Source organism: Alosa pseudoharengus, unplaced genomic scaffold, assembly GCF_046254945.1.
Source record: "Alosa pseudoharengus isolate Yale_2024_CS ecotype anadromous, Long Island Sound unplaced genomic scaffold, YU_APseudo_1.1 YU_APseudo_1.1_scf_10, whole genome shotgun sequence".
Classification (NCBI taxonomy): Eukaryota; Metazoa; Chordata; class Actinopteri; order Clupeiformes; family Clupeidae; genus Alosa; species Alosa pseudoharengus.
In genome coordinates, this window is record NW_027468565.1 from 27,108,524 (window position 1) to 27,136,023 (window position 27,500).

Consider the following 27,500-nt stretch of genomic DNA (forward strand, 5'->3'; position numbering starts at 1 on the left):
GAAGAGTGGGCGGATAGGCGGGTTGTGCGCCCGCTTGTCACCTCGCCTTGCTGGGTGGCAGATTGGGTTTCCGCGGCGATGCCAATCCTAAGCCCACATGACGGCAGTCCACAGGGAGCCTGTCCATGTCTCTCAGAGCAGCAGCTCAGAGAGCGCTGATCGTAGCCAATCCCACAGGCCGAGAGGGAGGCCAGTAGCACAGCAGGCCAATGAGGATGGGCCGATAGCACAGCAGGCCAATGAGGATGGGCCGATAGCACAGCAGGCCAATGAGGATGGGCCGATAGCACAGCAGGCCAATGAGAATGGGCCGATAGCACAGCAGGCCAATGAGGATGGGCCGATAGCACAGCAGGCCAATGAGGATGGGCCGATAGCACAGCAGGCCAATGAGGATGGTCCGATAGCACAGCAGGCCAATGAGGATGGGCCGATAGCACTGCAGGCCAATGAGGATGGGCCGATAGCACAGCACCTATGTGGCTTACAGTATGATGAGGGAGACTGGAGCCATGCATTGACTCATTTATCTTTAAACTTATAGTTTATTCAACAAATATAGCACTTACACCAGTTGAGATACATTAAAATACATTAAGTAAAGACGACATTTAGAACACATGTTTATGTGTTATTGAGTGTAAGGATAAACAGCAGCCCCAGCTTTGTTAATGCTCTTTAAGACATATTAGTATTGTTGTCATGACATTTAATGTAAAACTATATATTTTCTTATCTTCCATCAGACTACATGAGCTAGTCAGTGTCTGTATGGGTGCGTGAGAGTGACGGTTAGTGTGAGGAGCACTTGCTTATCTCTGTAGTTGCTGTTACTTACACCTGTGCATTTTATACCGGTCTTATCACACACACACACACACACACACACACACTCACAGGTACCGGGGGGTGCAGCTAAATATGTGATAGGTGAATACAATTGGCACCTACAGTATTTACTCAGTTTACTTTGCACTCTCTCTCACACACACACACACACACACACACACACACACATACACACACACACACATACACAGCCAGCCCCTAAGATACCACTGTTATTTATTTGTATTAAACGTTTTGTTTGCAGAGTATCACTGAGCATAAAAAACATGCAAGAGGATTGACAAAGGCAAAAATAATGAGAGTGAGAGAGAGAGAAAGAGAGAGAAAGAGAGAGAGAGAGAGAGAGAGAGAGAGAGAGAGGAAGGCACCCAGGCCAACAGCGTGTGGCCATCCCACAGCTTCTTATCTCCCTCTCAAAGCAAACCCATCATGCCATCACGTAGACCGCACATTATCTACTCACGGTCAATTAATGGATTTGGCCAAACATATAATTACGCCTCGTTAGGTTTTTCAAGTCCTCCAAAGGGCTTGATGTGTCACCACCCCCCCACCCCCCCCCTCAACATACACACACACAAACACCACTAACACACACACACACACACACACTCACACACAGCCATCAATGGGCCTCTAGAGGCCTGAGGAGATGGTTTAGCATGTTGATAAATAGAGAGCTGGCATCAGCATGGGGCAGCACGATCTGTGCTGGACTGTGTGTCTGTGTGTGTGTGTGTGTGTGTGTGTGTGTGTGTGTGTGTGTGTGTGTGTGTGTGTATGCCACCAGTATTAGGCAGCACTTTCTCTGCTGGACTGTGTGTGTGTGTGTGTGTGTGTGTGTGTGTGTGTGTGTGTGTGTGTGTGTGTGTGTGTGTGTGTGTGTGCCATCAGCATGGGGCAGCACTCTCTCTGCTGGGGGGTGTGTGTGTGTGTGTGTGTGTGTGTGTGTGTGTGTGTGTGTGTGTGTGTGTGTGTGTGTGTGTGTGTGTGTGTGTGTGTGTGTTGGTGAAGAGTGCAGATTTAGTAACAGCGGGAAAATAGTGCAAACAAATAACAATATAACAATATAATAGCAAAGTTCTCAGTACTTAGGCTACACAGCCTCACAGCAAGCTGTCACATGGAAATGCTCTCCAGACTGCTCTCTTGAGGCCAGAAAACCTTTACCTTAAATTAAGCTAGTCAATTAGCTAAATTGGTACATACCACTATGACTGGGGGGATCTACCCAGCACATGTACGATCAAGCATTGACAATACATACATTTACGACTGTAGACATACATGGTAACAAACAGGTCACTATTAATATTAATAACATTATTATTGATAATTAGATAACAACAGCACTGCAACACAATAATTTAACAGACAGCTCATAGCCAAAACCCCGACACAAATAAGGAACTTTCCCCTGTCCCAAACAGGGAGTAAACTACCCGATTCTAGGGTGCTTGTGTTTCTTGGGGGAAATACATTGTACAGGACCACAATGTCAAAGTTGTCCGTGTTGGTTTGTGTTTGAGAAATGTAGTCAGTTTAAATGTTGCGGGAAGGGTCAAGTGGGTTAGTGAAAAGAAGGGTCTACCTTTTCACAGTATGGCATCAGCATTGGGCAGCATTCTCTCTGCTGGGCCATGTGGGTGTGTGTGTGGGGTGGAGGGGGGGGGCAGACATGGGTTGGGGGGAGCACACAGCACATTTGCATTTTGCAAGGTGAACTGTGCTAAATCTATTTGTGTGTGTGTGTGTGTGTGTGTGTGTGTGTGTGTGTGTGTGTGTGTGTGTGTGTGTGTGTGTGTCTGGGTGTTTGACTTGTGTTGCCCCTGCCCCCTGTGACATTATTATTTCCCTCATTGGCCCCTAATGAAAAAATGATTGTGTGACGAGGGCAGCCATGAGCCGGGATGTAATCTCTCCGACGGAATCATCTCGCCACATGCTCCGCCATCAATAACAAATAACAGCACTGCCATTACACAATGTTATTTCACTCAGCACGCCGTGGTTGTGCCGCGCTTGCTCAACTGTGTCTGTGTGTATGTGTGTGTGTGTGAGAGCGAGAGAGAGAGAGAGAGTGTGTGTGTGTGTGTGTGTGTGTGTGTGTGCTTGATGTAATGAAGGACAGAACCAAGGCTGATTAGAGTGAGCCAAGCTCGGCCCCATACATCACAGCGTCTGGCCTGTCTGTCTGAATGGCCGCCCTGGCCAGCGGAGGCCAGTCTAAATCACGCCTCGTCCTCTGACGCCTGAGCCCTGTGATCGCTGCTCTCCGCACCCACCAGAGACTCCTTTGTCAATCGGATTTTGTTTGTTGTTTATCAGACAAGTCGAAGTTGTTATGATGCATTATGTATTATGTTAATGGCGTCGGTCCAAGGTGCTTTCCAACATCGTAAAATAACTCTCAAGCAGTAATGAGACAAACTAGTGACACAGCCATAATTAAAATACTCACAGGAGGAGATGAGAAGGAGCCGAAATAACAAGGGATTAGCATTTCAGAATGATTAAAGTGGAGGAAGCACATTAAGTGAAGGTGCAGTTGTGCCAATGTACTGCTGGCAAACTGAGAAAACAGCTGAAAGTGATTAAACAGAGATTAAAACAGTGAGAAAATGAAATAGTAAGAAAAGAAAACATTATGGAAACAATAGCAGTATGCAATCAAACTGCGGTTAAATACGCTTACACCCATTAAGAAGTGAGCACAGTACAGGTGCTGTGCTGTACACAGATATCAAATACATTAAATCAGTCCAGCAGTCAGAGGAAGCAGGATATCCTTCTCATCTTGCACATCCCTTTTGTCTGTCCATGTCAATTAAGATCAGTGTTAAACTGTGTCTTTCCCATCCTGTGTGCACTTCTCTAACGGCTTGTTGTCCCCCCCCCCCCCCCACCCCCCCCCTTCTCCGACCTCATCTCTCTTGTAGGTGTGATGTCGGAGCGGCAGTTTGGGACCCAGTTTGTGTGCAGCGTGGTGGCGTCCCATGTCAGCCACCTGCCCACCACCAGCCTCAGCTTCGTCTGGATCGCCCCTCCGGCCGGCACCGGCTGCATCAACTTCCTGTGAGTGGCTCAATGTGTGTGTGTGTGTCTGTGTGTGTGTGTGTGTGTGTTTGTGTGTGTGTGCGTGCGTGCGTGTGGTGCTGTGTGGGCAAATATTGTGTCTAACAAATGCAGAAATAATTACCACCCATACACTCTTCCCAGTCAGTGTGGTCACAGCCAGTTCTGGTTGTGGCCGGCCGCTCTCCTTTAATGTCTGTTGCTGTCCGCTTCACTGTCCTTCACTGTCCTCTTGATGGCCTTCACCTCCTGGCCCCCTCTCCCCTGTAACCTGGCTTGCTGGGTGGTTACCATGGGGACCGGAAGGACACAGAGGGGAAGGGAGGTGCAGTAGACCTGGGTGGAGGGGTCGCTTCGGGTGGAGGTGCGGGGGTCGCTGGCGCGGGGAGGTGGAGGGGTCGCTCCGGCAGGGTGGTGGCCGGGCGAGGTGCTGTGATGTCCTTCCTCTGCCCAAAAATATGATTGATAACAAGGTCGCAGGGGGGTTGAGTGAGGATGCTGGGAGGGGTGGAGTGCACTCACGGGCCGAGGGCACTCAGGGGTCATCTTTGTCAGACGGAGAGAGCTCTCACATGGCCATTGTTTACCTCACTGAGGAGATCTACAACATGGTGCAGTCGGCGTGGGATACGTAGATAGAGGCTCTGTTATCCGCAAGGAACATTTACTGAGACGCTCAGCACACACAGCATGACATACTGTATAACCCAAGCGTCCTATTGTGTACGTTTCATTGTATTTTATATTTTAGCACTATACTGTAGTTTTTCTTATCAAAAAATCAGTTTGCACTATTTTCACTGTATTCTAATGTGTTGCTGCAGTGTTAACTCCCCTCCCCTCCCCCAACACCGGTTAAACATATATTTTCCTAATACAGTACATGAAGTATTTCCAAAAATTGATTCTCTCTGTTTATTGCCTGTTACTGCATCAGTGCATTTTCATTGTATTTAAGCACTATCCTTATCAAAAATCCTTTTGCACTATTTTCACTGTGTTCCACACACACACACACACGCACACACACACACACACACACACACACACACACACACACACACACACACAATTTAGCTATTACATTTGCGCTGTGGTTATGAGGGGGGCCTTGGAGGGGTCCCTATGAGGCCTATGAGGGGTCCCTATCTCCAGATAGTTTGAGAACCCCTGGTGTACACAATTAGCACAAGCACATATCTGTGGTATACATTTTCTATAGGTTTCTCATTAATGGAAATGTTTAGTTTAACCATGCGTATGTGCTATGAGAAAATGGTTCCCCTTCAGTCTTCTGTGTCCTTGAAGCCTCCCTCTGTGGAAATTTCCAGAGAGTGAGAAGACTGTTTGTTGTAGGATGTCTGATTGTCTTCACTCCAAGGACACAAACATAGCCTAGGCCATTAGAAGGTTAAGGGGTTTTGTAACATCCTTATCTCTGTTAATACTAACTGGATGAATGAATCATTGTTGGTGGGGGGGAGTATCTTGTGATTTTCCATGTGTGTGTGTGTGTGTGTTAAGGGTATAAGAACTGGCTTCACCCACAGATGTGTGGGATTGTTACTTGACATTTGCTGTGGGTAACAGTGTCCCGGTATCATGAATAAAGCTGCGGTCTCACACCAGCTGTCTTGGAGTCATTTTGAACACATATCCACTTAAACCCAGATCAGAATCAGAATCAGAATCAGCTTTATGGGCCAGGTTTGGGGATTTCCGCCTCCTTGTTGTCCCTGTCAGTTGAACACAACATAGCGTGGAATATAATAGATGTCCAGTCTCATGATATGTGATATGCTGACAGCCTCACCGTTCAGTCAGTTAGTCAACTAAACACACTTTAGTTATTGACTAGCCAAGAGCCATACATCTGTTTGAATATTTCATGGAACCTTTCTATGTGTGTGTGTGAGAATGTGTTATTAATATTTCTACACATGTGTGGGTTGGGTAAAGTTGCATTCTGTGTGTGTCAGTGCTGGAATGAGATAGATAGTCAGGGTTGGACAGGGTCTGTTAGAAGTAGCTGTCGTGACTGATGTGTGTTAAACGTGTTTTGTTAGAGAAGATGGCCATCTTGGGATCAGTTGTGCTGCAACATGGCTTCTCTGGTTTATGTCTTCTGGAAGTCTGTGGGGATTTGGGAAGCTACAAATCAGGCCTGATGGTCAGTCTGGTAGCCATTGATCTTGGTTTCACTTGTTTTGTCATTCTTTTCTCTCCTCCTCCCTCGGCGTCTCACTCTAAACTCACTCATCTGTCATTACTTCCACTCCTCTGTTTCTTTCGCACTTACCGTAGCTCTTCCATGCCTCTCTCCAGGCCATGATAAACAGCCTCGCGTTGCCATCAGTCAGTTTGTAATTAGCGGCATCTGCCAGAGGGGGGGCCACGATAAAGTGGGGTGGGCTGGGGGGGGAGCTCAGCACAACCCCTAACGCTGACCAAAGTCAGAGAGGCGGACAGCAATGTCACTCAGGCAGGGGCAGATAAACCGGAGACCCAGCTTGGCCCTGCACTCTTCATCTCTAGCAGCCTACAGGCGCCACTGCCACTCCAAGAGAGAGAGAGAGAAAGCCCCACACTCACCACCCGGGATTAGCATGTCTCTTCTGTCAGCAGCCATAACTCAGAGCAGATGGGCTCGTGTCTCTGGTGGCTCTTTGGAGAGTCGAGCGGGAGGAGGAGAGGACATGAGTGGAGAGGAGAGGAGAGGAGAGGAGCAGAGAGGAGATGAGCAGGGAGGAGAGAAGAGGAGAGGAGCAGGGAGAAGAGGAGAGGAGATGAGCAGGGAGGAGAGGAGAGAAGAGGAGAGGAGCAGGGAGAAGAGGAGAGGAGCAGGGAGGAGAGGAGATGAGCAGGGAGGAGAGAAGAGGAGAGGAGCAGGGAGAAGAGGAGAGGAGCAGGGAGGAGAGGAGAGGAGCAGGGAGGAGAGGAGAGGAAGAAGAGGAGCAGAGAGGAGAGGAAAGGTTTCCACCACCATTTATTGGATCATTCCTTAACCCATGATATCATGATGTGCCTCATACAAAGCCAAACACCATACAAACATTCATAAATACATTCACACATCCAGAAACCCTTCAATGTTCTTAACCAGGCTATAATAGGAGAACTCAATTTTTAAACAACCAGCCACCATCCCCTTAAGAACCTCCACCGAAACAGCCACCATCCCCTTAAGAACCTCCACCGGGTCGACTGATCCAGTCTCCAACATCCTACTCTTCCTGGTCTTCCAAACAGCCAACTTAGCTGACCCCAACAAGAAATTCACCATACCTCCCTCCCTCCTCCTCCTCACCTGATACAGTACATTGGGCCCCCAAATAAAAAATCGACAGGAAAAAGCTACCCTGAACTTCCCCAACCAACCATTCAAGAGCTCAAAAAGCCCCCCCAGCCTTTCACAGTACATAAACAGGTGGTCCACTGTCTCATCAGCCCCGCAAAACAAACACTCCCTCCCAACTGCTGGACTAAGGTGTGCCACGTGTCTGTCTCTAGCTATGGCCCCGTGATCCAGCCTCCATTGTAGATTGGAGAGGAGAGGAGAGGAGAGGAGAGGAGAGGAGTGGAGAGGAGACAAGAGGAGAGGAGAGGAGGAAGCATGCTAGTGTGCCGGATGACAGCCCTCCTGGCAGGCTGCGCCTCACGCTGTGACAATGGAAGAGAAGAGGCGTGGTGACCTTATCAGTCCCAACCAGTCACGCTCCAACAGAGCACTGAGTGAATGGAGAGAGTGAAAGAGGGAGAGAGAAAGGGAGAGAGAGAGAAAGAGAGAGAAAGACCCTCTGGGGGCCCTTAACAGCCTTGGCACTGGCTGCGGATGGTCGGAAGTTCAGCTTCCTGATACAGTTCACAGCTTCTGTCTGGAGCTCCAGCAACCCCCCCCCCCCCCCCCTCGAGAGAAGGGCCCAGGCTGGGGTGAGGAGACCTGGGAGGGAGACAGCAGGCGAGGTCCAGGCTTGACAGGCCTGTTGGAGGAACGGGGCACAGAGCCCAGATAACTGGTCCTCTAGCACCAAGATGTCAGTCTTGTTAGTCTACAATGTGGAGAGTGGCTCTGGCACTAGGCCCAGCATGGCCTGTGTGCGTGTGTGTGTGTGTGTGTGTGTGTGTGTGTGTGTGTGTGTGTGTGTGTGTGTGTGTGTGTGTGTGTGTGCATGTGTGTGTGTGTGTGTTTGTGCGTGCGTGACGGCACCATTCATCAGTGTGTATAAATGTGTGTGAGTAGTCGTCTGGCCCGAGCTGACAGAGGTCTTCGCCTGGGCACCCAAGGTCCTGCTGATAGATCACACAATGCTAAGCCAACTCTGAGCCGTGCTGACAGCGAAAGAGACATTCTCCGCCACACTTCACTTGTGTGCAGAATCAGTCCAGAACTTCAACTTCTGCCCACTCCTGCCAAAGTGCTGGACACAAGGGTCCACAACAGCAACAATTTAGCCAAAGTGTGAAATCAACATATTTGCTGAGATTGTGGAATACTCAAAACACTCAAAAAAGCATTTGGAATATCAAAGATAAGGGACTTAACATTTAAGGGACTAAGAATATTAAGGAATGTTAAAGATAACAGTCCAAATTAAGGTTCAATGGATGCTGGTCCACCATAGTGAGGAATTTACACAATCTGCATATATTCCAAAGGGTTTTGTCTTTTAATGCCGGTTGCACAAGACTTTGGACTTGGACTTGCATGTTGTGGAACTGTTGCATGGGAAAGCCATAACGTCAGGGAGCACTTAAGATGGAGGACAAAAGGCAGAACATCACCAGGTCCTACTGGCCTGCAGACAAATCCAGAGCTCCCCAAACACCTCTCTCTGCCTTTCAGGGCCGCCATGAATGAGTTCCTGCGCCTGCAGAGGTGAAACTGCTTAACGACGCCACCTCCCGAGCACCATACAAAGACGCCTTAATGTGTCTCTGCTTTTATCCAATCTCACAGCCTCGGGATAGCTGTAGTGTGTGTGTGTGTGTGTGTGTGTTTGTCTGTCGCTCTGTGTGTCTGTGTGTGTGCGTGTGTGTGTCTGTCTGTGTGTTTTGCCTGGAGAAGGGTAGGGCTGGGTCTATAGGGATGATTGTTGGTAGTTGGTAGTGTCTGTCTCCTCTTTTCAGAAGAGTAAGAAAGGCAACAAAAGGCTTATTTGCCCCCCTCCTGCCCCCCCCCCTCCCCTGCAATCTTATTTACCCTTTTTTGGTGTTCTGTTTTGTGTCGTATCTCCCCCACGGAGTTGAAGCATCTGCTGAGAAGATTGCTTTAATTATGACATGCGTGCTTCTATCCTAAAGTGCTCCCAGTGGAGTGGAGCTGTGTGTGTGTGTGTGTGTGTGTGTGTGTGTGTGTGTGTGTGTGTGTGTGTGTGTGTGTGGTGTGTGTGTGTGTGTGTGTTTGCTTCACTCTGTGTGTGACTCTGTGTGTCTGTACTTCAGTGTGTGTGTGTATGTGTGTGTGTGTTGTGTGTGTAGTCATTCTCCATACATGTGCAGGTTAGTGTAACCTGGATGAAAAGACTCTCTTTTGGAAGTCTGTGCACGGAGTCCTTGGCGCACTTGTGCGAGGGAAGCAGGCGAGAAATTGAATTAAAGGAGAGCCGTGTGCGGGCATTGCTCTCATTAGCACTAATTGAAAAGGAACAGAGCAGCGCCTGTGATGACTGCCAACCAACCGGCCGCCTCCGCTGCCATCTGTTCCCGCCTCTCAGGGACGCGCCGTGAGGCGGATGCTGCCGCAGCCGCCGCCGCTGCTGCCGCCGATAATGCCGTGCGCCGATAATGCCGTGCTCGTCGTCCTGCCCTGTCCGGCTCTCCCTCGCGGCAGTCTCGTGTTCCTTTTCCTCATGTACGCTACGGCCCTTCCAGAGCTTCCGCCCCCACTCTGAGGGGGCCAAACTGAACTCCTGGTGGAATCTTGGGCTCCCTTGCATTTTCAGCACTCAGAAAGCCCCATTTCCTCTGCTCAGGAAAAGAAAGATGTCACATGTGTGAAGCTGCAGGATTGACCTTTCATCAAAGGTGTCAGAGGTCACGATGGCAGGCTGACAGTTGACCTTTCACTGCCCCGCGTGACTTATGGAAGGCTGCAGGATGACCAGTGGGACAGTGGCGCTGGTTATTGATTCGCTGCTGGTTAATGGACAGTTTCTCATTGCCTGGAGCTTTCTAATTCGACATCAAATCACCATTTAATGAGGTCTCCTGTTGCAGGGGTGGGGCAGGCGGTTCAGATCAGGTCCGACTGATGTGAAAATAGGGACCCCAGCCTTCAGCACAGCCGCAGAGTACGCAGGGCAAAGCAGAGAGAGGGAGAGAGAGAGAGAGAGAGAGAGAGAGAGAGAAAGAGGGAGAGAGAGAAATCAATAGGTGCCCGAGAGACCACTATAAAACATGTGTGTAATGAACTGACTGATGATTAACACAGCTTGAGTAATTATTAATTATTAATTTGCACGATTGCTCTGTCAGTCCGTCCTGCCTGAAGCGAAGAGGGATGTCACGCTGCACATTCCTGTTTCTCTTGGTTTTCTCCTCCTTGCCATTGCCAGACAGTATCTATCCATCTCTCCTCCTCCTCCTCTTCTCTCTCTGTTCTCTCTATCTCTCTGGTGGTCATCCATCTTCCCCCCTGGCTCTTTCTGTGCAGTAGGATTTATTCAGCCCCTGCGGTTTTTATGGCCTCTCGTCATCTCCTGATCGTCTCAAACACTGAGACCCTGACCCCCTGCTGCTACCATGCTCTATCTCTCTCTCTCCCTCTCTCTTTCTCTCTCTCTCTCTTCCTATCTCTCCCTCTCTCTCTCTATCCCTCCTCCCTCTCTCTCTCTCTTTTTTCTCTCTCCCTCTCTCCCTCCCTCCCCCTCTCTCTGCCCCCCCCTCTCTCACTCTCCTCCCCCCACCCCCCCTCTTTCTCTTTCTCGCTCTCCTCCCTTTCGCCTGCTCCACTCTTTCATTCACACTCTTGCCTGCATCCCTTCTTCACAGCCAAGATGCTGCCATTTTACCCATCTGCCCTTTGAACCACTGCCCACAGTGAAAACGCTCCACACCAACACACTCCTCTTTCAACAAGAATAAAGCCAAGCAAAGCCTCACAAGCTGCTCAGACGAGTGCATAAGATTCCTCTGCACTCCATAACAGCCTCCTACACTCTCCCTGGTACAGAGCCGCCATTCACCGGCTTTGTTTTGCCTTTGAACAGGGCGGGCCATTAAAATCCCATAGATCTGGTAAAAGCGGTCATCCCTCAGACTGGTTATCGGATCCCCACAGAATTACCCGAGCAAGAAACACTCCGTCCGGAGGGAAATGTGGCCAAATTTCATGTTTCATCACAGAACAGAAGCAGAGAGATGGAGTAATCTGGGCGGAAATGGCTGGGTCAAGTCAGGGAACGCGGCCTGGGGACTCATTTCCACTCAGTAGGATGCAGAACCCCCACACAAGAGTCCTCTCTAATGATCCTTTTAGCTCTATGTGTGTGTGTGTGTGTGTTTGTGTGTGTGTGTGTGTGTGTGTGTGTGTGTGTGTGTGTGTGTGTGTGTGTAACTCTAACTACAGTATATATTTGTGTGCCGGGAGGTGGAGTGTGTTCATTGTGGTCAAATTAAGAGTGTGTTGCTCTGGGTTTTCTGAGTAGGAATGTGGAGTGTGTGTGTGTGTGTGTGTGTGTGTGTGTGTGTGTGTGTCGTTCTAAGTAGGAGTATGGAGTGTGTGCGTCCTTCTCTCCACTAATGCATCCGTGTATGACGCACTAATAGCAGCCTGTCTATGTTTCTCACTGGCTGCTGATGGCCACATTCAAAAGATGTCCTGTCCTCTCCTCTCCATCAACACGCCATCTAAAACACCTAGTACTTCTACTGTTTACGTAACGCCACTTCTCCAGCACAGTTCCCTTAGCAGTCTTTAGAATGAGTTGAGAAAAGATCCATAAGAGACAACAAGTCGCACAAGAACATGACCTTATGACCTCTCATTGTTGTAATGCGAATCCATAGTACAGTACCTGTGATAGTATTTGAAGAGTTTGATTCCAAAACGCTATATCCTCCATTTTAATGAATTTTCATAAATCATTTGTTTTAATTGTGTTTTCCAAGTAATTTCAGTGGAAATGTAGTTGGGTATTGTTATTTGATTTATCTTTACTCAATCAAAACAACAGAACTGCAATTGTATTGATATGACCTGAAATACACAATTAAATAACATGACTCATTAATGTTTTCAAAAATGGATTTATAGCGTTTAGGAACCAAACTCTTCATTTTTTGCACTGTGATTCCTTAAAACCTTTCCGATAGTAAATAGGTTTCCTCTGTCTGTCTGTATTATTGTCTGTATCTCAGTACCCGTCCTCTGTGTCCTCCACTTGCTGCTTGTTTTCACTCCCAGGCTTGTATCTCCTAAATTCCTAATTACCTGGTAATTGTTGTCAAGGTCACTTCTTTTTCGCGGCATCTCTTAAACGAGACTTTCCCCTGACCCTCCGCTAACGAGCAGGTAATTTGCCAACAAGTCCCAAATCCCCTGTCTGTGCGTTCATTAAATTTGCATGTACTTAGAAAGCACTCCTGGCCTCAATAAAATAAAAAAACCTCTCTGCTTGTAATTCCTTTGTAGGAAGATCAGTAATAAATAGAATCAAACTAGCCATGCAGGCGCCATAGCAACTAGAGGCCTCTAGTATCAGAGAAATGATGTCTGTGTCTGGAAAACTGAAAGAAAATCATGACTGACAACAACGGAAGAAAAGCGATGATTTGATTAAAACAAGAGCAGCAAGAGGGGTGGCAGAGAAAAGGAGAAGAAAAAGATAAACATTGTTTTCCCTCTCCCACTGATTATCGTTTCTGCTATCACAGCTGGTACTCAACACGGAGGATAAATCAAGCAATTAGTCTGAATTATTTTAAAGGCGAGGTCCAAATTCATGAAATGAATGTGAGCGAGTGGCACCAGCTCTGCCTGTAATGCCTGGTATTAATCACCATTACCCACCCGGAGAAGGCAAGATGAGCAAATGAGCTTTTAATTGGGGATTTGAAGCGACGGGGAAGTTGGTAGTCGAGGCACTATGCATCTGCCCAGACAGTATGGTATAGACAGTATGTCAGTTTCTGTAGATGCACTATGTATGAAAAAATGCATATAATATAAGCATATACTTTGGATAAATACCATGCCTGCATGTGTGTGCGTGTGTGTGTGTGTGTGTGGTGGGGGTTAATTTAGTGTGTTTGTGTGCACTCTGCACATCTGTATTATGTATGTGTGCTTGTTATTGTGGATGTTCTGTGTACAGAGTGTGTGTGTGTGTGTGTGTGTGTGTGTGTGTGTGTGTGTGTGTGTGTGTGTGTATGTGTGTGTGTGTGTACATATTTACATGTTAGCTTTCAGGCTGTGGGGCAGTGGCGGTCAGTGTGACATGACAAGTGTGGGGAGGCGATAGGGTTGGGGGGGGTGATGAGTGGGTGGCGTGTGTGTGTGTGTGTGTGTGTGTGTGTGTGTGTGTGTGTGTGTGTGTGAGTGTGTGTGTGTGAGTGTGAGTGTGTGTGTGTGTGTGTGTGTGTGCTTGTGTGTGTGAGTGTGTGTGTGTGTGTGTGTGCGTGTGTGTGTGTGTGTGTGTGCATACGAAGCTATGTGGTTAGCTGGAGCTGTCAGCTCTGCACCAGTGGGGATGTTGCCGGTGGACAGGAGCATGTAATCAAACATGGGAGCCTCTCCCCATAATTACCCCAGCAGCTCAACTCGCTCCTGGGGACGTCCGCGCTGACAGCCTGTCCCTGCACATGCACTGGCTAATGTTGTTAATGATGTTACTGGCTAAGTAGGTGAATGTATGTTTGTGTGTGTGTGTGTGTGTGTGTGTGTGTGTGTCTGTGTGTGTGTGTGTGTGTGTGTGTGTGTGAGAGAGAGAGGGAGAGAGTTGGCGAGAGGGAGAGAGACGGACATACTGTAGATTGAGAGAGGGAGCGATATCTCTGTGTTGATAAAATAAAATACAATCCCAGCCTATTCCACCTTTCTGTGCTTGTCCTTGAATCTTTTTAACATGCCAATATTTTTCTCTTCCCCCCCCCCCACCCACTGCTGTCTCTTATCTGGGGTCCAGCGTTGGGATGTGTGGGCAGATTAATGGGATAAGAAAAGGGATGGAGCTGGTTTTGGGGAGTTGAGTGATGGAAGGACTGTGTGCAAGTCAGTCGGATTCGGGAGTGACGCATGGGCCCTCTGAAGGGGCATTAATTGCTTTTTTTAACCCCCCCCCCCCACCCTCCCCTCCCCCTCTCCGTGGAAAGGCCAAATTAACATTTCGATGTTCAATAAGTACACGGCTGTAAGGCTGTTTAAGTGCTTGCATGCTGGGTGGGTGTCAGTATACATGCCCTTGTATGTGTGTCTGTGTGTGTGTGTGTGTGTGTTTGGTGTGTAGGTGTCACACGTATGTCTCCCCCTCTCCCACCCTCTCTCTCTCTCTCTCTCTCTCTCTCTCTCTCTCTCTCTCTCTCTCTCTGTGTTCTGCAAATGAACACAACCAATAGTGTGTTTAGTAAATATTTCAGCTTCTTGTTCCTGCATTGCCTCCTGTCGGTCATTACTTCTTTCCATCTTTTATTCATAAATACCAAAACCAAGTTGTGAAATATGAATGTAATTAGGAGCTGTTTTGCTCGAGACTCTCCTCTATGCCCCATGTGCATGCCTTTGTTATTCATTCATAAGCAACATTTTAGTTATTCATGAGCCATCATGAATATGTAAACAAAACAACATCCATGACTGGTGACAGCACGACCTTAAAGGGATTTGGAGAGGCAACACCGGCCTCCCGCACTCATACTGTATACCCACCTTGGGTTCATTATGTCCCAGTCGGATGGCATCCTCTCCAAAGGGAGATTCAACAGTTTATTTAAGGACTGTTGTGGTAATATCTGAATGTAGACTGACCTCAATTGACCCCTTATTCCTTTTCTTTCCTTAAGATTCATCCTTCTTGTGAAATCAAACGAACAACAGTATTCTCAGACACTTCTGTTTAGGATCCCACATGGACTGCACTTCAGCGTTGGTCTCCGAGGGGGAGAATGGCCTTTAGTCTGACCTGTTCCCTCCTCTGGCCTGTGGACAGATGTGCTGACAGAGCAGAGTCTGAGAGGGGAAAGGCTTCTGTCTTGCATCACCGCTGTGAGGTTTGATCCAGAGTGGCTCCGACAGCCCCTGTGTGTGTGGGGAGCCCCCTGAACGCATGTTTCATTTGGAGAGCAGAGAGAGGGGAGGTTGCAACACATAGCAGAGAGAGAGAGAGAGAGAGAGAGAGAGAGAGAGGAGGTTGCAACACAGAGCAGAGAGAGAGAGAGAGAGAGAGAGAGAGAAGGTTGAAACACATACTGTAGCAGAGAGAGAGAGAGAGAGAGAGAGAGGAGAGAGAGGAGGTTGCAACACGGAGCAGAGAGAGAGAGAGAGAGAGAGAGAGAGAGGAGGTTCCGTCTCAGCACCAGAGGAAGTGAGATGTCTGGAGACAACCTGGTCGCGCGCATGCTGAACTCACCAGCCAGTAAAACCCACAGAGGGGGAATGGTGAGCTCTGGCGGAAACCAGATGATGATGCTGGTGATGATGATGCCAGACCAAAGCCATCAAACCCAGAGAAACCCTCTTAGGCCTGAAGGCACTGCTCTGTGCTGAATCTCTGCATTTGATTCCAGTGCAAATGCTCAATAACGAGCCAGGCGAGACATTATCATTGGCCATGCCATCACGGAGAGGCCATTAACTCAAAACATATGACACTTAGCGAAACGGTGAAATGGCTGATGGGAAAAAAAGGACCTCCAGTGCGATATTTACGGCTTTATGTCTTTGACATTAATGGGGCTACAATTGATTTTCTTTCTCTCTCTCTCTCTCTCTCTCTCTCTCACAAACCACCCCGCTTCTAAAGGCAGTAATGTATGCCTCGTTATGTTCAAGTGATTTAAGACTTCTATTTCCTTTCTTCTGTCTCTTATTCCTCTGCATTTTTCCTTTTTTCTTGTTCTCCTTCCATCTCCCTCTCTCTCTCTCACTCCTCCTCCCTCTCTCTCTCTCTCTCTCTGCAGTGCTATCGGTCCAAACAGCTCACATCTTTTTTTTGCGTGTTCGTTAGCAGAGATATATCTTGGCAATTCTCTTCAGCCTGCCCGCTTCAAAGCTCTGTCCACCCTCTGATCAAGCTCTGTCCGGAGGGGGCAGGCGGGGATGGGGGGAAGGGGGGAGGAGGTGAGGGAGGGGAGGGAGGGAGTGCTTCAGTTCAGTTCAGAAGATTTGATGCGGTGCCTTGATTAAATCAGGCCTTAAATCAGACCGCCCTTTGGACTGAGGCTCCGCTAAATCATCAGCCCTCAATGACAAACTGCACTGTCACTGACACAGGCTGGCACAGTGACACAGCACTTTTTTTTTCATGCAAGTTGGCCAAACATTAGGCCCGAATGAGAGAGTCCTCTCTCCCTCCTCGTGGATAACTTTGTTGTGGCAGGGATGGATGAGGAGAGTGTCCTCTCGTCTTGTAGTCGCGGTGAAAAGGAGCTAGCCGTTCTGATGAAATTATTCCATTAGACTTGGCGAGCCAGCTGATTCATTTAGCCAGATGCCCGTCCTCATTAAGCCGTAAGTTCATTAGGCTGTAATTACAGAGTTGTGTTCACTTATGAGATTATTTTGGCTGGTCCGTGGTGCCAGGGTCCCATGACTCCTCCCTAACAGCAGTGGTAGCATTTGAACTTGGGCTGGCTGCCCCTGTGGGGAGGTCTACTAATGACGCACGGTTAAATGCTGTATTTTAACACAGAGGTTTAATGTGCGATGGCTTGGTAATGTCAATGCATGTGCTGGAAACAGGTACATGCATGCTGGGGATGTGTCAGAATATGTGTGTGTGTGTGTATGTGTTTATGTGTGTCCGTCTAGTATGTTTGTCCATATGTCAGGTTTATGGACTTCCTAATGTGCCTCCAGTGTTGGCTCTGTGATCTTACATTTGAAAACCTCCCCATATGCACATGTGCATAATATTTTTAACACAACCATCCCATCTGCATTCAGTGCCAATACATGTGCTAACATGCACCCCGGGCCTTTGACAATGAGCTAGTTCACCTGATGCAATGGCCAATAGGTTTCCATGCCAGATGTGCAGTAGAATCAGATTGGGCCAGACATGTATTGATCATCAACATCAAGGCCACAATGAGTGCCCTTCTCTCAGCACACTGGGAGGGAAGTGGCACCATATTTCAGGAACCGTAACATCTTTGTTTGCGATTAAACTCATGCACTTAACTGCAAATCAAAATGCAAATGTGGCCTAATTTTTTAAGCAGGGTTTTTAAACTGGATGGTGCAGAGCTCATTTGGAGCCACTTTTAGCACATCAATCTCCCCTGATTTACCCACAGCTAAATATTTAAAGAAAGGGCTGTGCTCACAGTGATTTTAAAGACATTACCATTCTTTGTGTTTATTGCATCTCCTTCAGATATGCAATTTATTATTAACTCTAGAATGGAGCTTAGCAAAACAGTGCAAGCTAATATACACAAGATGTTGAATGTAAAAGTATTTTCCAGCCTGTAGCCATGTCAGAATTGCATCCATGTGAGCTCAAACTAAAAATGTTCTTTCCTCAAACATCTGTGAAACAATCGCAACCTCAGATGTAAGGCCATAATCACTTTTATTTCAAAACTTTTATTATGGTTTTCAACGAGACATGCTCCAGCAGCTCTGAAGTATATGCAGACGGGCCGTGCTCCTCGTGGACCTTTGGCTGTTTGGAGAATTCCTCTTGTTTGACTTTGGGGGGACTTTGAAGGCTTATCTCCTGCTACACTTGCAGTGGACCTCTACTCAGCCTCCTTTGGTTCATCTCTCAGTCCTATTATTCTGCGCTGACCTCCTGACCTTTCATCTTCCTGTCCCCGAGAGCCGAGTCCAAAGCTATGGCCAGGCACTCAGAGAGCGAGTGTGGTCTGACACACACACACACCACACACATACACACACACTAATATCCACTGATATTAGACCATCTGTGCTATGTTCATCTTCATTTCAGGTAATGGGCTCGTTACCCCCCCCCCCTCCCCAGTGTCCTCTGATTGGCTAGAATCATTGGTGATTTTGAACCTCTCTCTCTTCCCCCCTCTCTCTCTCTCTCTCTCTCTCTCTCTTTTTCTCTCCAGGGCCACAGCCACACATCGAGGACAGATCATCTTCAAGGACGCCCTGGCCCAGCAGCTGTGTGAGCAGGGAGGTGAGACTGGGAGCACTCATTTCTCTCTACCCATTTGGGGGACCGGCCTTGGGAGGTTGGGGTGAGGTGTGGTGGGGTGGGGTAGGTGGGGTGGGGTGGGGTAGGTGGAGTGGGGGCGTAGAGGACAGGTTAGGAGGGAGTGAAGGAAGGCAGGAGGATTCCTCTAGTTCTGTGTATTGCACTGTGATTCTGTTGGAGTGGCTGAGCAGCCGAGCCGGGGTGTTGGTCAGGATGCATGCAGGAGGCTCAGAGTTGAGCTACAGCAAGTCCCATTTCAGGTTCTTCCATACCTATACTCACTATGTAGAGTTCACAATGACAACCATGGCAACTTGGAATGATCCACGAGTACCTGGACAATACACTCATAACGGTCAAAACTTATGTGTACCGCTGGATACTTCGCTACCTCAATGATGACCATCTTGACAACATAGCAGAAGGGGGAGTGACCACCAACTTCAGATCAGATAATAATCAGATAATAATCAGATTATATTGAGTTGATGTTGCAAGCACAGTGGTCATATTCAATTTGTAAAAACACTACAGTACTTTATTGAAATTCACAGACTGTTTACTTAAATACAAATGTAAATATAACATAACTTAATCCACATAATAATATGTACATAATTTTACATATGTGAAATACTAAATCCAAGTGTACTGACTCATTGGACGAATTTAGACTGCAAGAGCCTGTGTAACTACAAAATGTAACTAAAAAATTTAGTGCCTGTAAGTAATTCAAGTAACTCCAAAGGAAATATTTAGAAGCATTAAATCCTCTTAAAGACATCATACCTAAAACAGGTCTGAGGCCACTGGATGCTAACGTGAGTGAGTACTCAGCAGCAGCACACAGGCTCAGTGTGCAGACACTGCACTCTACTTTCCAGTGAAATCAGAAGCCCTGCAGCAAAAAGAAGTCAGACAGAAGTCAGTGGACCGATAGCTGTCATTGGCCAAACACACCCACTCATCCCACAGTGATAAAGCGGGACAGAAAAACAAGTCAGTGTGAGAGGTGCTGCTGGCACAACCCCAGCGCACCGCAAGGCACTTACTGACCTCTCCAGGACATGGAGCCATCCAGCTAGCCAAAGAGGAGAATGAGTAAGTGAGTGAGTGAGTGAGTGAGTGAGTGAGTGAGTGTTAAAGAGTGCACAGAGAAGCGACATGGAGCTGCCAACACGCGTCGTCGTGCCCGACTCATGTCATCTCGCCCGGGTGCCCGTCCTAGCTACAGCCCCACACTGCCACGGTGGGGTCCGGTCACCTCGGCTTGCAAGGACGGCTCGCGAAGCGCAACCACTTGCCCCCGCGGAGTGGATGTGTGTTGGCAAGTGTTCGGCGCCGCTTGGCAAAGACACTCTGAACTTGAACGGGTGACACACAGCTCCGGAGACGACCAGAGGCGACCCGGCAAGGAGGAGATGAGATGAGAAGGAGAAATAGAACAGCTGACGGCAAGGAGAGGGGCAGAGAAAGAGAGGGAGAAAGAGAGAGAGAGAGAGAGAGAGAGAGGGATGGAACGCAGGTTAAGATAGAGAACCTACGAGAAAGGAGGAAAGGAATGAAGAGGAGGAAGGGAAGGTGTGGGACGTTCCCTGTAAAATCCTTGTCAGTAAGGGGCACACCATCTCTCTCTCTCTTTCTTTCTCTCTCTCTCTCTCTCTCTCTCCTCTCTAAGTGGAGTGGAGATGGAGGCCAAACGTTAATGAGAAAGTTGAAGGTCATACGTTGACGGTGGGCTGCCAGCAACAGGGAGATCAAACGCCATAAAAAGAGGAAAAAAAATACGTAGAGAGAAGAGATGAGAGAGGGAGCTTGACCTCGTTACCAGCTAATTCGCCAAATAATATGTCACTTTTTTCTTTTGCTTTTTTCTTGGTTTTTTCCATCTTTGCTCCCTGGCAGAATACTGTCAGGGAATCTGAATTCCAAATGAGATTGGAATATGCCAGGGGCGAGATGGATAGAGAAAGAAGAATGAGAGGAGAGAGAGAGAGAAAGAGAGAGAGAGATAGAGAGAGAGAGAGAGAGAGGTGGAGAAAAGCAGGATCACAGTGGTCTCCGGGGATGTGAGAATGCACAGAGGTGTTTTGGAGCGTTCTGTGTCACTGAGTCCTGTCCCCAGTCCGTCATCCTTCCAGTGTCATTCTGCTCAACACACATGACTCTGGTTGTTTGACATTCCTCCGCTCTCGAATCTTCAAAAGATGAAAGAGAGAGAGAGAGAGAGAGAGAGAGAGAGAGAGGAGCGATGACTGCTGCCCTAGTTGACTCTTTGAGTTAAGTGAACAACTCAAGTCAGGAGCCCGATGGAGATCTAAAGACAGACGATGACAGACGTGGTTAAGGAGTTGGGGGGATTATTCCATCTCTGTCTGTCTCTCTTGGCCCAAACAAACCCTGAATGTCACACCCCAGCTCCACAGATCAGGACTAGTGGATTGACCAAATGGAGGAGAATTTGTTAAATGAAATTGCAAAGTACTTTATCGGTGGTATCATTCAAAGGACTTCCCCAAATGTAGAGTAAGAGCAGTCCTGAGCGTGAAGTGCAATAAGAATCCAGCCAAATGGAGCATTAGCATGTTTAAGAGGCAAAGTAGAGATGAGAGCTCAAGCCACTTCAAAGTTCAAGCACTAAGAGGAGACTTGAGCAGCTAAAGAAATTATAAATATCCTGGCAGGGTTATGATCCGTGTGTGTGTGTGTGTGTGTGTGTGTGTGTGTGTGTGTGTGTGTGTGTGTGTAAAGTGAAGTGTAATGACTGTGTGTGTGTGTGTGTGTGTGTGTGTGTGTGTGCAAGTGTAATGTGTGTGTGTGTGTGTGTGTGCAAGTGTAATGTGTGTGTGTGTGTGTGTGTGTGTGTGTGTGTGAGAGAGAGAGATGAATGGGTGAATCACAGACGGAATCAGAGGAATAAATGAGCAGATTAGCAAGTGCTGAAGAGGGAGAGCCACTAAGTCTACACTCAGGATTTGGATATGGGGCAGAGGAGGGGGTCGCTGGGCAGCAGAGTGCACATGAGTGGACAGGGTTCTGGAGGAGGACAGACAGGAGGAGAGGAGAAGAGGACAGACAGGAGGAGAGGAGGAGAGGAGAAGAGGAGGACAGACAGGAGAAGAGGAGGAGAGGAGGAGAGGAGGACAGACAGGAGGAGAGGAGAGGAGGAGAGACAGGAGGAGAGGAGAGGAGGAGAGACAGGAGGACAGACAGGAGGAGAGGAGAAGAGAAGGACAGACAGGAGGAGAGGAGGACAGACAGGAGGAGAGGAGAAGAGGAGAGACAGGAGGAGAGGAGAAGAGGACAGACATGAGGAGAGGAGAGGAGGACAGACAGGAGGAGAGGAGAAGAGGAGGACAGACAGGGGGAGAGGAGAAGAGAAGGACAGACAGGAGGAGAGGAGGACAGACAGGAGGAGAGGAGAAGAGGAGAGACAGGAGGACAGACAGGATGAGAGGAGAAGAGGAGAGACAGGAGGAGAGGAGAAGAGGAGGACAGACAGGAGGAGAGACAGGAGGAGAGGAGGAGAGACAGGAGGAGAGACAGGAGGAGAGGAGGAGAGAGAGTAGAGGAGAAGAGGATAAAAGGATGGAGAGGAGGACAGACAGGAGAAGAGAAGGAAGGGAGAAGAGGAGGACAAACATGAGGAGGGGAGAAGAGGAGGATGGACGGGGGAGAGGAGGACAGACAGGAGAAGAGGCAGAGAGGAAAGGAGGAGAGAGTAAAGTCCTGCAAAGTCCTGCACATGAGTGGACATGGGCCTGGAGGAGGACAGACAGGAGGAGAGAAGGAGGGGAAGGGAGGAGAGCAGGAGAGGAGGAAAGGAGGAGAGAGAAAAGTCCTGCAAAGTACAGTGAGAAAAACAACTATGAAGAGAACTGAGCACCATGCAGAAAACAGGGAACATTGGAACATAGGACTCACTGGGAACATCGGATCATAGGACATACTGAGAACATCGGAACATAGGACACACTGGGAACATCGGAACATAGGACACACTGGGAACTAGGGACTGAAAACAGAATGATTTTCATTTCGGTTCATTCTAAATTCGTTCCAAGGCCTCTCATCTAAATGGTAACCGGTTAGAACGTTATAGAAGAACGGTTAATAATGTTCCTTTAAAAAATGACATTGCCTTTACAAATTGATTTATGGCTGCTGGCACAATACTAGGCTTTATTTTGCCCAACAGCCTTAAAGCTCAAATCAAAGCACATTAGACACTGTGCCTGAATTCAGCCTAACTTCAGGCACAGAACTTCAGGCACAGAAACAGCCTAACTTCAGGCACAGAACTTCAGGCACAGAAATGTCCTTGCTTTAAGCCCTCTAATAGCCTAACCTATCTTTGGTGCTACCAACTGCAAGACAGGCCTATAGATATTTGCCTAGTGTCTCTGGAACATAGGACAAATTGGGAACATCGGAACATAAAACACACTGAGAACATCGGAACATATAACATACTGGGAACATCTGAACTTAGAACACACTGGGAACATCAGAACATAGAACACACTGGGAACATCAGAACAAAGAACACACTGGGAACATCAGACCATAGACCACAGTGGAAACATTGGAACACAGGACACACTGGGAGCCCTTGTTATTTCTCCACCAGTAGAGACCTTTGAAAATCTGCTTGTTGAATGAATTTCATTAAAAGTTTTAATTGTCAAATTGAATCAAGACCCCAACTACTCCAGACATAAAGGCTAATGAGCTAAAATGGCAGCCTGCGTAGACATATGAGCAGATTCCTGCATTCCCCCTTTTCATGTGGGGAAACCTGGCTTGGTAGACATAACTCTTCCACTGTCAGGTGGAGCATTTCGGCAGCAACACATTTCCCTACTTCCCCCCAGCCACCCCCCACCCTGTTCCCTACATGTCTGACGGTTAAGCCTTGATCTACCGTACACCCACTTAGTCCCATTACCTCTCTGAGCAACGTAAAAAAAAAAGCATGAAAACGTTGCCTTTCATTTCCCTGTCCTGTATTTGATGCGCTGCCAAGCTAGGAATGATGGTGCCGAGTGACAAACGAAGCCCAGGCTTGGCATAGGACATGGAGAGGACGAAAACTTGAGAAGAGCCTGCCTAACACGCTAACAGCAGCCCGGGCGGCATGGGCGGATTATGAACTTTCGGGCCCCTGGGCCCAGATGTATTAAGGGCCCCACACTTATTGTCGTATATGTGGGAGGGGGGGTTTGGGGGTCCTCCCCCAGACATTTTAAATTTTTTCTGATGTGATTTCCTGTATTCTGGTGCATTTTGGGGATGGCCAATACTAAATTCAATCAGATTCATAGCCTACATCCTGATTCATTGATATTGAGGCAATGATTCCATGCAAAGGCTTGGGCTTCAGGGCCCCGCTGACCCCTTGGGCCCCTGGGCCTGGGCCCGGTAGGCCCGTGCAGTAATCCATCCCTGCCGGGCGGCATTAGCCAGATAGGCTATGACAGAGGTGCTGTTGGATAGTTGGCAGCAGTAGCAGCAGCAGTGGTGGTGGTGGCTGGGTGGCGATGTCCGAGGGCTCGAGCAGTCCATTACCACCCGCCGCCCCCCCCCCCCCCCCCGGTGACAGGCCGGGCAGAGTGGTGGCCACGGCAGAGCCTGTAATTTCCCTGCGCCCCATAAATCAGCCCTTTATGGGGCGCCCGGACCCCCTCTCCTGCTGATGGATTATTAAAAGTCACATATAACTCACTGGAGGCCAGGAGTCCCGAGGGACACGCGCTGAAGGGAGGAGAGGAGGATGATCAGGAGGAGGTGGAGAAGGAGGTGGTGGGAGGGGGTCATTTTGACAGGCTGCTCGTCCCTCATCGCTGAGGGAACCTTGAAGTCTCTCTTAACTTGGCTAGCTGGGTCTCTGGTATGAGCTTGAGCACCTGGACCGGGCCAGTTCCTGCAGTGATGGATACTCCGGGGACACGGAGAGCAAAGCTCCTCCTGATAGGCTGCACTCTGGTTCTTCGGGGGCCTTTGATTTCTGCCATGCATCAAATCACTTGGCACCGATAACCCCCCTGATACTCTTTAGAGGGGTGTGGGCTCAGAGAGGAAGGCAGCACTGCCTCCCAACCAATGAGACTGATCTCCACCAGGCTTCCATGGGACTGTTTCTGCCTTGATGTGCTCAAGTTTTGCTCTCGACTTCTCTCGACTTTGGCGAGCCTCGGAGCAGTTCGTGCTGAAGGACAGCACGAGAGAAAACAACACCGACTTTTGTTCACTGTAGACAACAAATGACTCCACTCAGTTACGCCCTGCGGCTCTCCTCTCAGTGCTCACAGGGGCGCGGCGTTCTGGAGGCCTTCAGAGCAGAGAAGACCAATAGGAAGGGAGAGAGAGAGAGCTCACACAAAGCCATTAAATTGCGGTCACATAACTGAGATTAGAAGGGTGGACAGGATGGGGTGGGGGTGGGGAGGGAGGGGGGGTAAGGAGGGCAGATCTGAAGTGACTCGCGCGCCCCGGCTCCTTTGTGGTGGGATGTTGGGGGAATCTGTGAAAGCTTGAACAACACCCCCCCCCCCACCCCCCCAACACACACACACACACACACACACACACACACAACCCTCCAGTTCCCCAATCTCCCCGCCGCCACGGATCTGATTGGTGCGCACTGCCACCACCCCGCACTGTCTTTTGTGGAGCGTGGAGGTGGAGATGGTTGGGGGTGTTGGCGAGGGAGGGGAAGTGGAGCGGAGCGGAGCCGCCGGTGTAAGCCCTGGCCTTGGAGATACAGGCATTAGTGCCCGTGAGCCGCTAATAGAGGGGGCGCTAATTGAAGTCTTTAGGAAAGTGAGAAGGGATTAAGCCAGCCCTGAAAATGACTGCTACTGTCTGCTCTCCGCATGCAAGTGGGCTTCAGAGAGGAGAGGGGGGAAAGGAGAGGAGAAGAGAGGAGGAGAGAGGGGGCATGAAATGTACAAGAAAGGGTAGAGGAGGGGGGTGAGGAGAAGTAGTAGGGGGGGCGCAGAGAGGGATTAGTGAACTTTCTGGCTCATGTGTGCTATGGAGAGAACAGACAGATCTTCTGGGAGAGAGTGGAGCGCAGATTTGGACAGGGGAACGATAGCGAGCTGGCCACGTAATGAGGCCTGATTTGTTTGTAAATGGGGAGTCCAAGTGTAGACAAACGAGAAACAGAGAAGGAGAGAGAGAGAGAGAGCGAGAGAAAGAGAGACAGAGAGAGATAGAAACATAGACAGAGAAGGCAAGAGAGAGCAAGAAACAGAGAAGGAGAGAGAGAAAGGGAGACAGCGAGAGAAGGCGAGAGAGAGAGAGAGAGAGAGAATTGGTAGATGAGTAGAGAGACAGAACAGGGCTCGATTAGCATGCAGTCAGCATTCTCCTTCTCTGTAGCTGTGACTGCTGCTCTGGAGAGAGGCGCGTGCCGTGGTTATAGTGTTGCTTTTTCACAGCGAGTGCTTTCTAACAGGCTGTAATGGGCAGTGAGAAGAGGCCTGGCCTGATTGACGGACTCCTCGGAACGCGTTCTGCATTGCCGACGGAGTGTGGATTACGATGGAGAGTGAAGTGCTTTGATCTGCCTTTAATGGGCTCCGGTGAAGTCCCAAATTACTCCCCCGTCGAGTTCGCTGTGTGTTTTTTTGTGTTTGTGTTTGCACTCGATACTCCCTCCCTGTCCGCATGATTGGTCATCCAATACTTCCCGATTCCCCCTCTTTTGTCAAAACACTGTATTAAATCTCCAACTTTTACCGTCAGCATTTAACTTAAAAAAAGATACACAAGTCGCTGACTGAAAGGTAATCTTCTCTCTCTCTCTCTCTCTCTCTCTCTCTCTCCCTCTCCATGCATTAGAAGTGGCATCAGCAGGGGAAAACTGCTGTTGTAGGAGGGAAGTTGGAGTTCAGTGAAAGTCAATTGTTGTGAGATGAACAGGACCCAATTCTGCAAATCCCCTGAATTGGGAGTTTAGTGGCTCTAAATTGAGCTGTGCCGTGTTAGTGAAAGAAAGTTTCTCTGCCTCTCTGTCTCCTCCCAGCTCTCCTCTCTCAGTCCAACCTGAGCTGATTCTTTCTGTGAGATTTACCTATTCAGAGATGGTGAGCTCCCTCGTGATTAAGACCATAGATTACACCCAGAGATGATCCTCTCTCTTGAAAAGACATTGGTCCCTTATTACAAAGTCTCCCAATCCCAGCACCAAAAGTCAAACCATCCAAAGAGGACAGAAAAAGACTTCATTCAGGTGTAGATAATCATTGTATGACCCAGATACAGTTCACATGTTAACTCCAAAGCTTACCATTAACCACAAAAAAATGAGGAGTTATCTAAGTAGTAAAAGTTCACTATTCTTTCTGGTAAGGTGTTAGGGCTGTTCCCCACATCATTAGCTAAGTTGACCAAGTGTCTGACCTGCTCTAGTCTCTGCAGCCTCCTCTCCTCCGGTAGGGACGATAGAGGTGGTAAGTGTGTACTGTATGTGTGTGTGTGTTTGTGTGCGTATGTGTGTGTGTATACAGTATGTGTATGTGTGAGTGCTTTGGGCAGTGGACAAGAAGGGCCAGTGCTTGTGTGTGTGTGTGTGTGTGTGTGTGTGTGTGTGTGTGTGTGTGTGTGTGTGTGTGTGTGTGTGTGTGTGTGTGTGTGTGCTTTTGGGTAGTGGACAAGAAGGGGCCAGTGCTTGTGTGTGTGTGTATATAGATATATATACTGTCTATACACATAAAGAGAGAGAGAGAGTGAGTGAGAGCGTTTTGGGTTGTGTCAGCCGCTGGGGCGGACAGCGGTTAATTGGCAGGGAGGCATTAATCATGGCGCCGCTCTCGCAGAGGAATTAACATCAGAGCTGACGCCTGCACTGCCCCGCTCTGCTGCGCTATCTACAGGGAGGACGTGGGAGCGGGAAGGAGGGGGAATTTCTTCTGGGAAACAAGCTAGGTCATCTGACCCAAGCTGGCCAAAGGAAAAAGAAAAATAATGAAAAAAATGACTTTCTGCCTTTGAAAGAGCTGATATACACACGCGTCACGCAGTACGTCTCTCCTCAGTGGTCAGAGTTCATTATATTGCTCATATGTTAACCTCTCCAGAGCACAGAGCACAGAGCACCAAACTCAACTCATGATTTTCCCATCGTCTCTCTCTCCCATCTGTGTTGCAGCTCCCACAGAATCTCCAGTGAGGCCCAGCTTAGGTGAGTACCGGTCAACACATCAGCTACCCACTCCATGCTACCCTCCAGAAATGTGT

General features: G+C 48.6%; 1 protein-coding gene across 1 annotated transcript in view; it reads left to right on the forward strand.

Annotated features, from left to right (window-relative positions):
• The window catches only part of reln (reelin), a 140,037-nt gene that overhangs the window by 54,461 nt on the left and 58,076 nt on the right, over positions 1-27,500 (forward strand). The window contains exons 3-5 of the mRNA XM_076269304.1: positions 3,789-3,924; positions 18,163-18,233; positions 27,412-27,444. Of these exons, the coding sequence (XP_076125419.1) occupies positions 3,789-3,924; positions 18,163-18,233; positions 27,412-27,444 (240 nt within the window). The remainder of the gene's footprint in view (positions 1-3,788; positions 3,925-18,162; positions 18,234-27,411; positions 27,445-27,500) is intronic.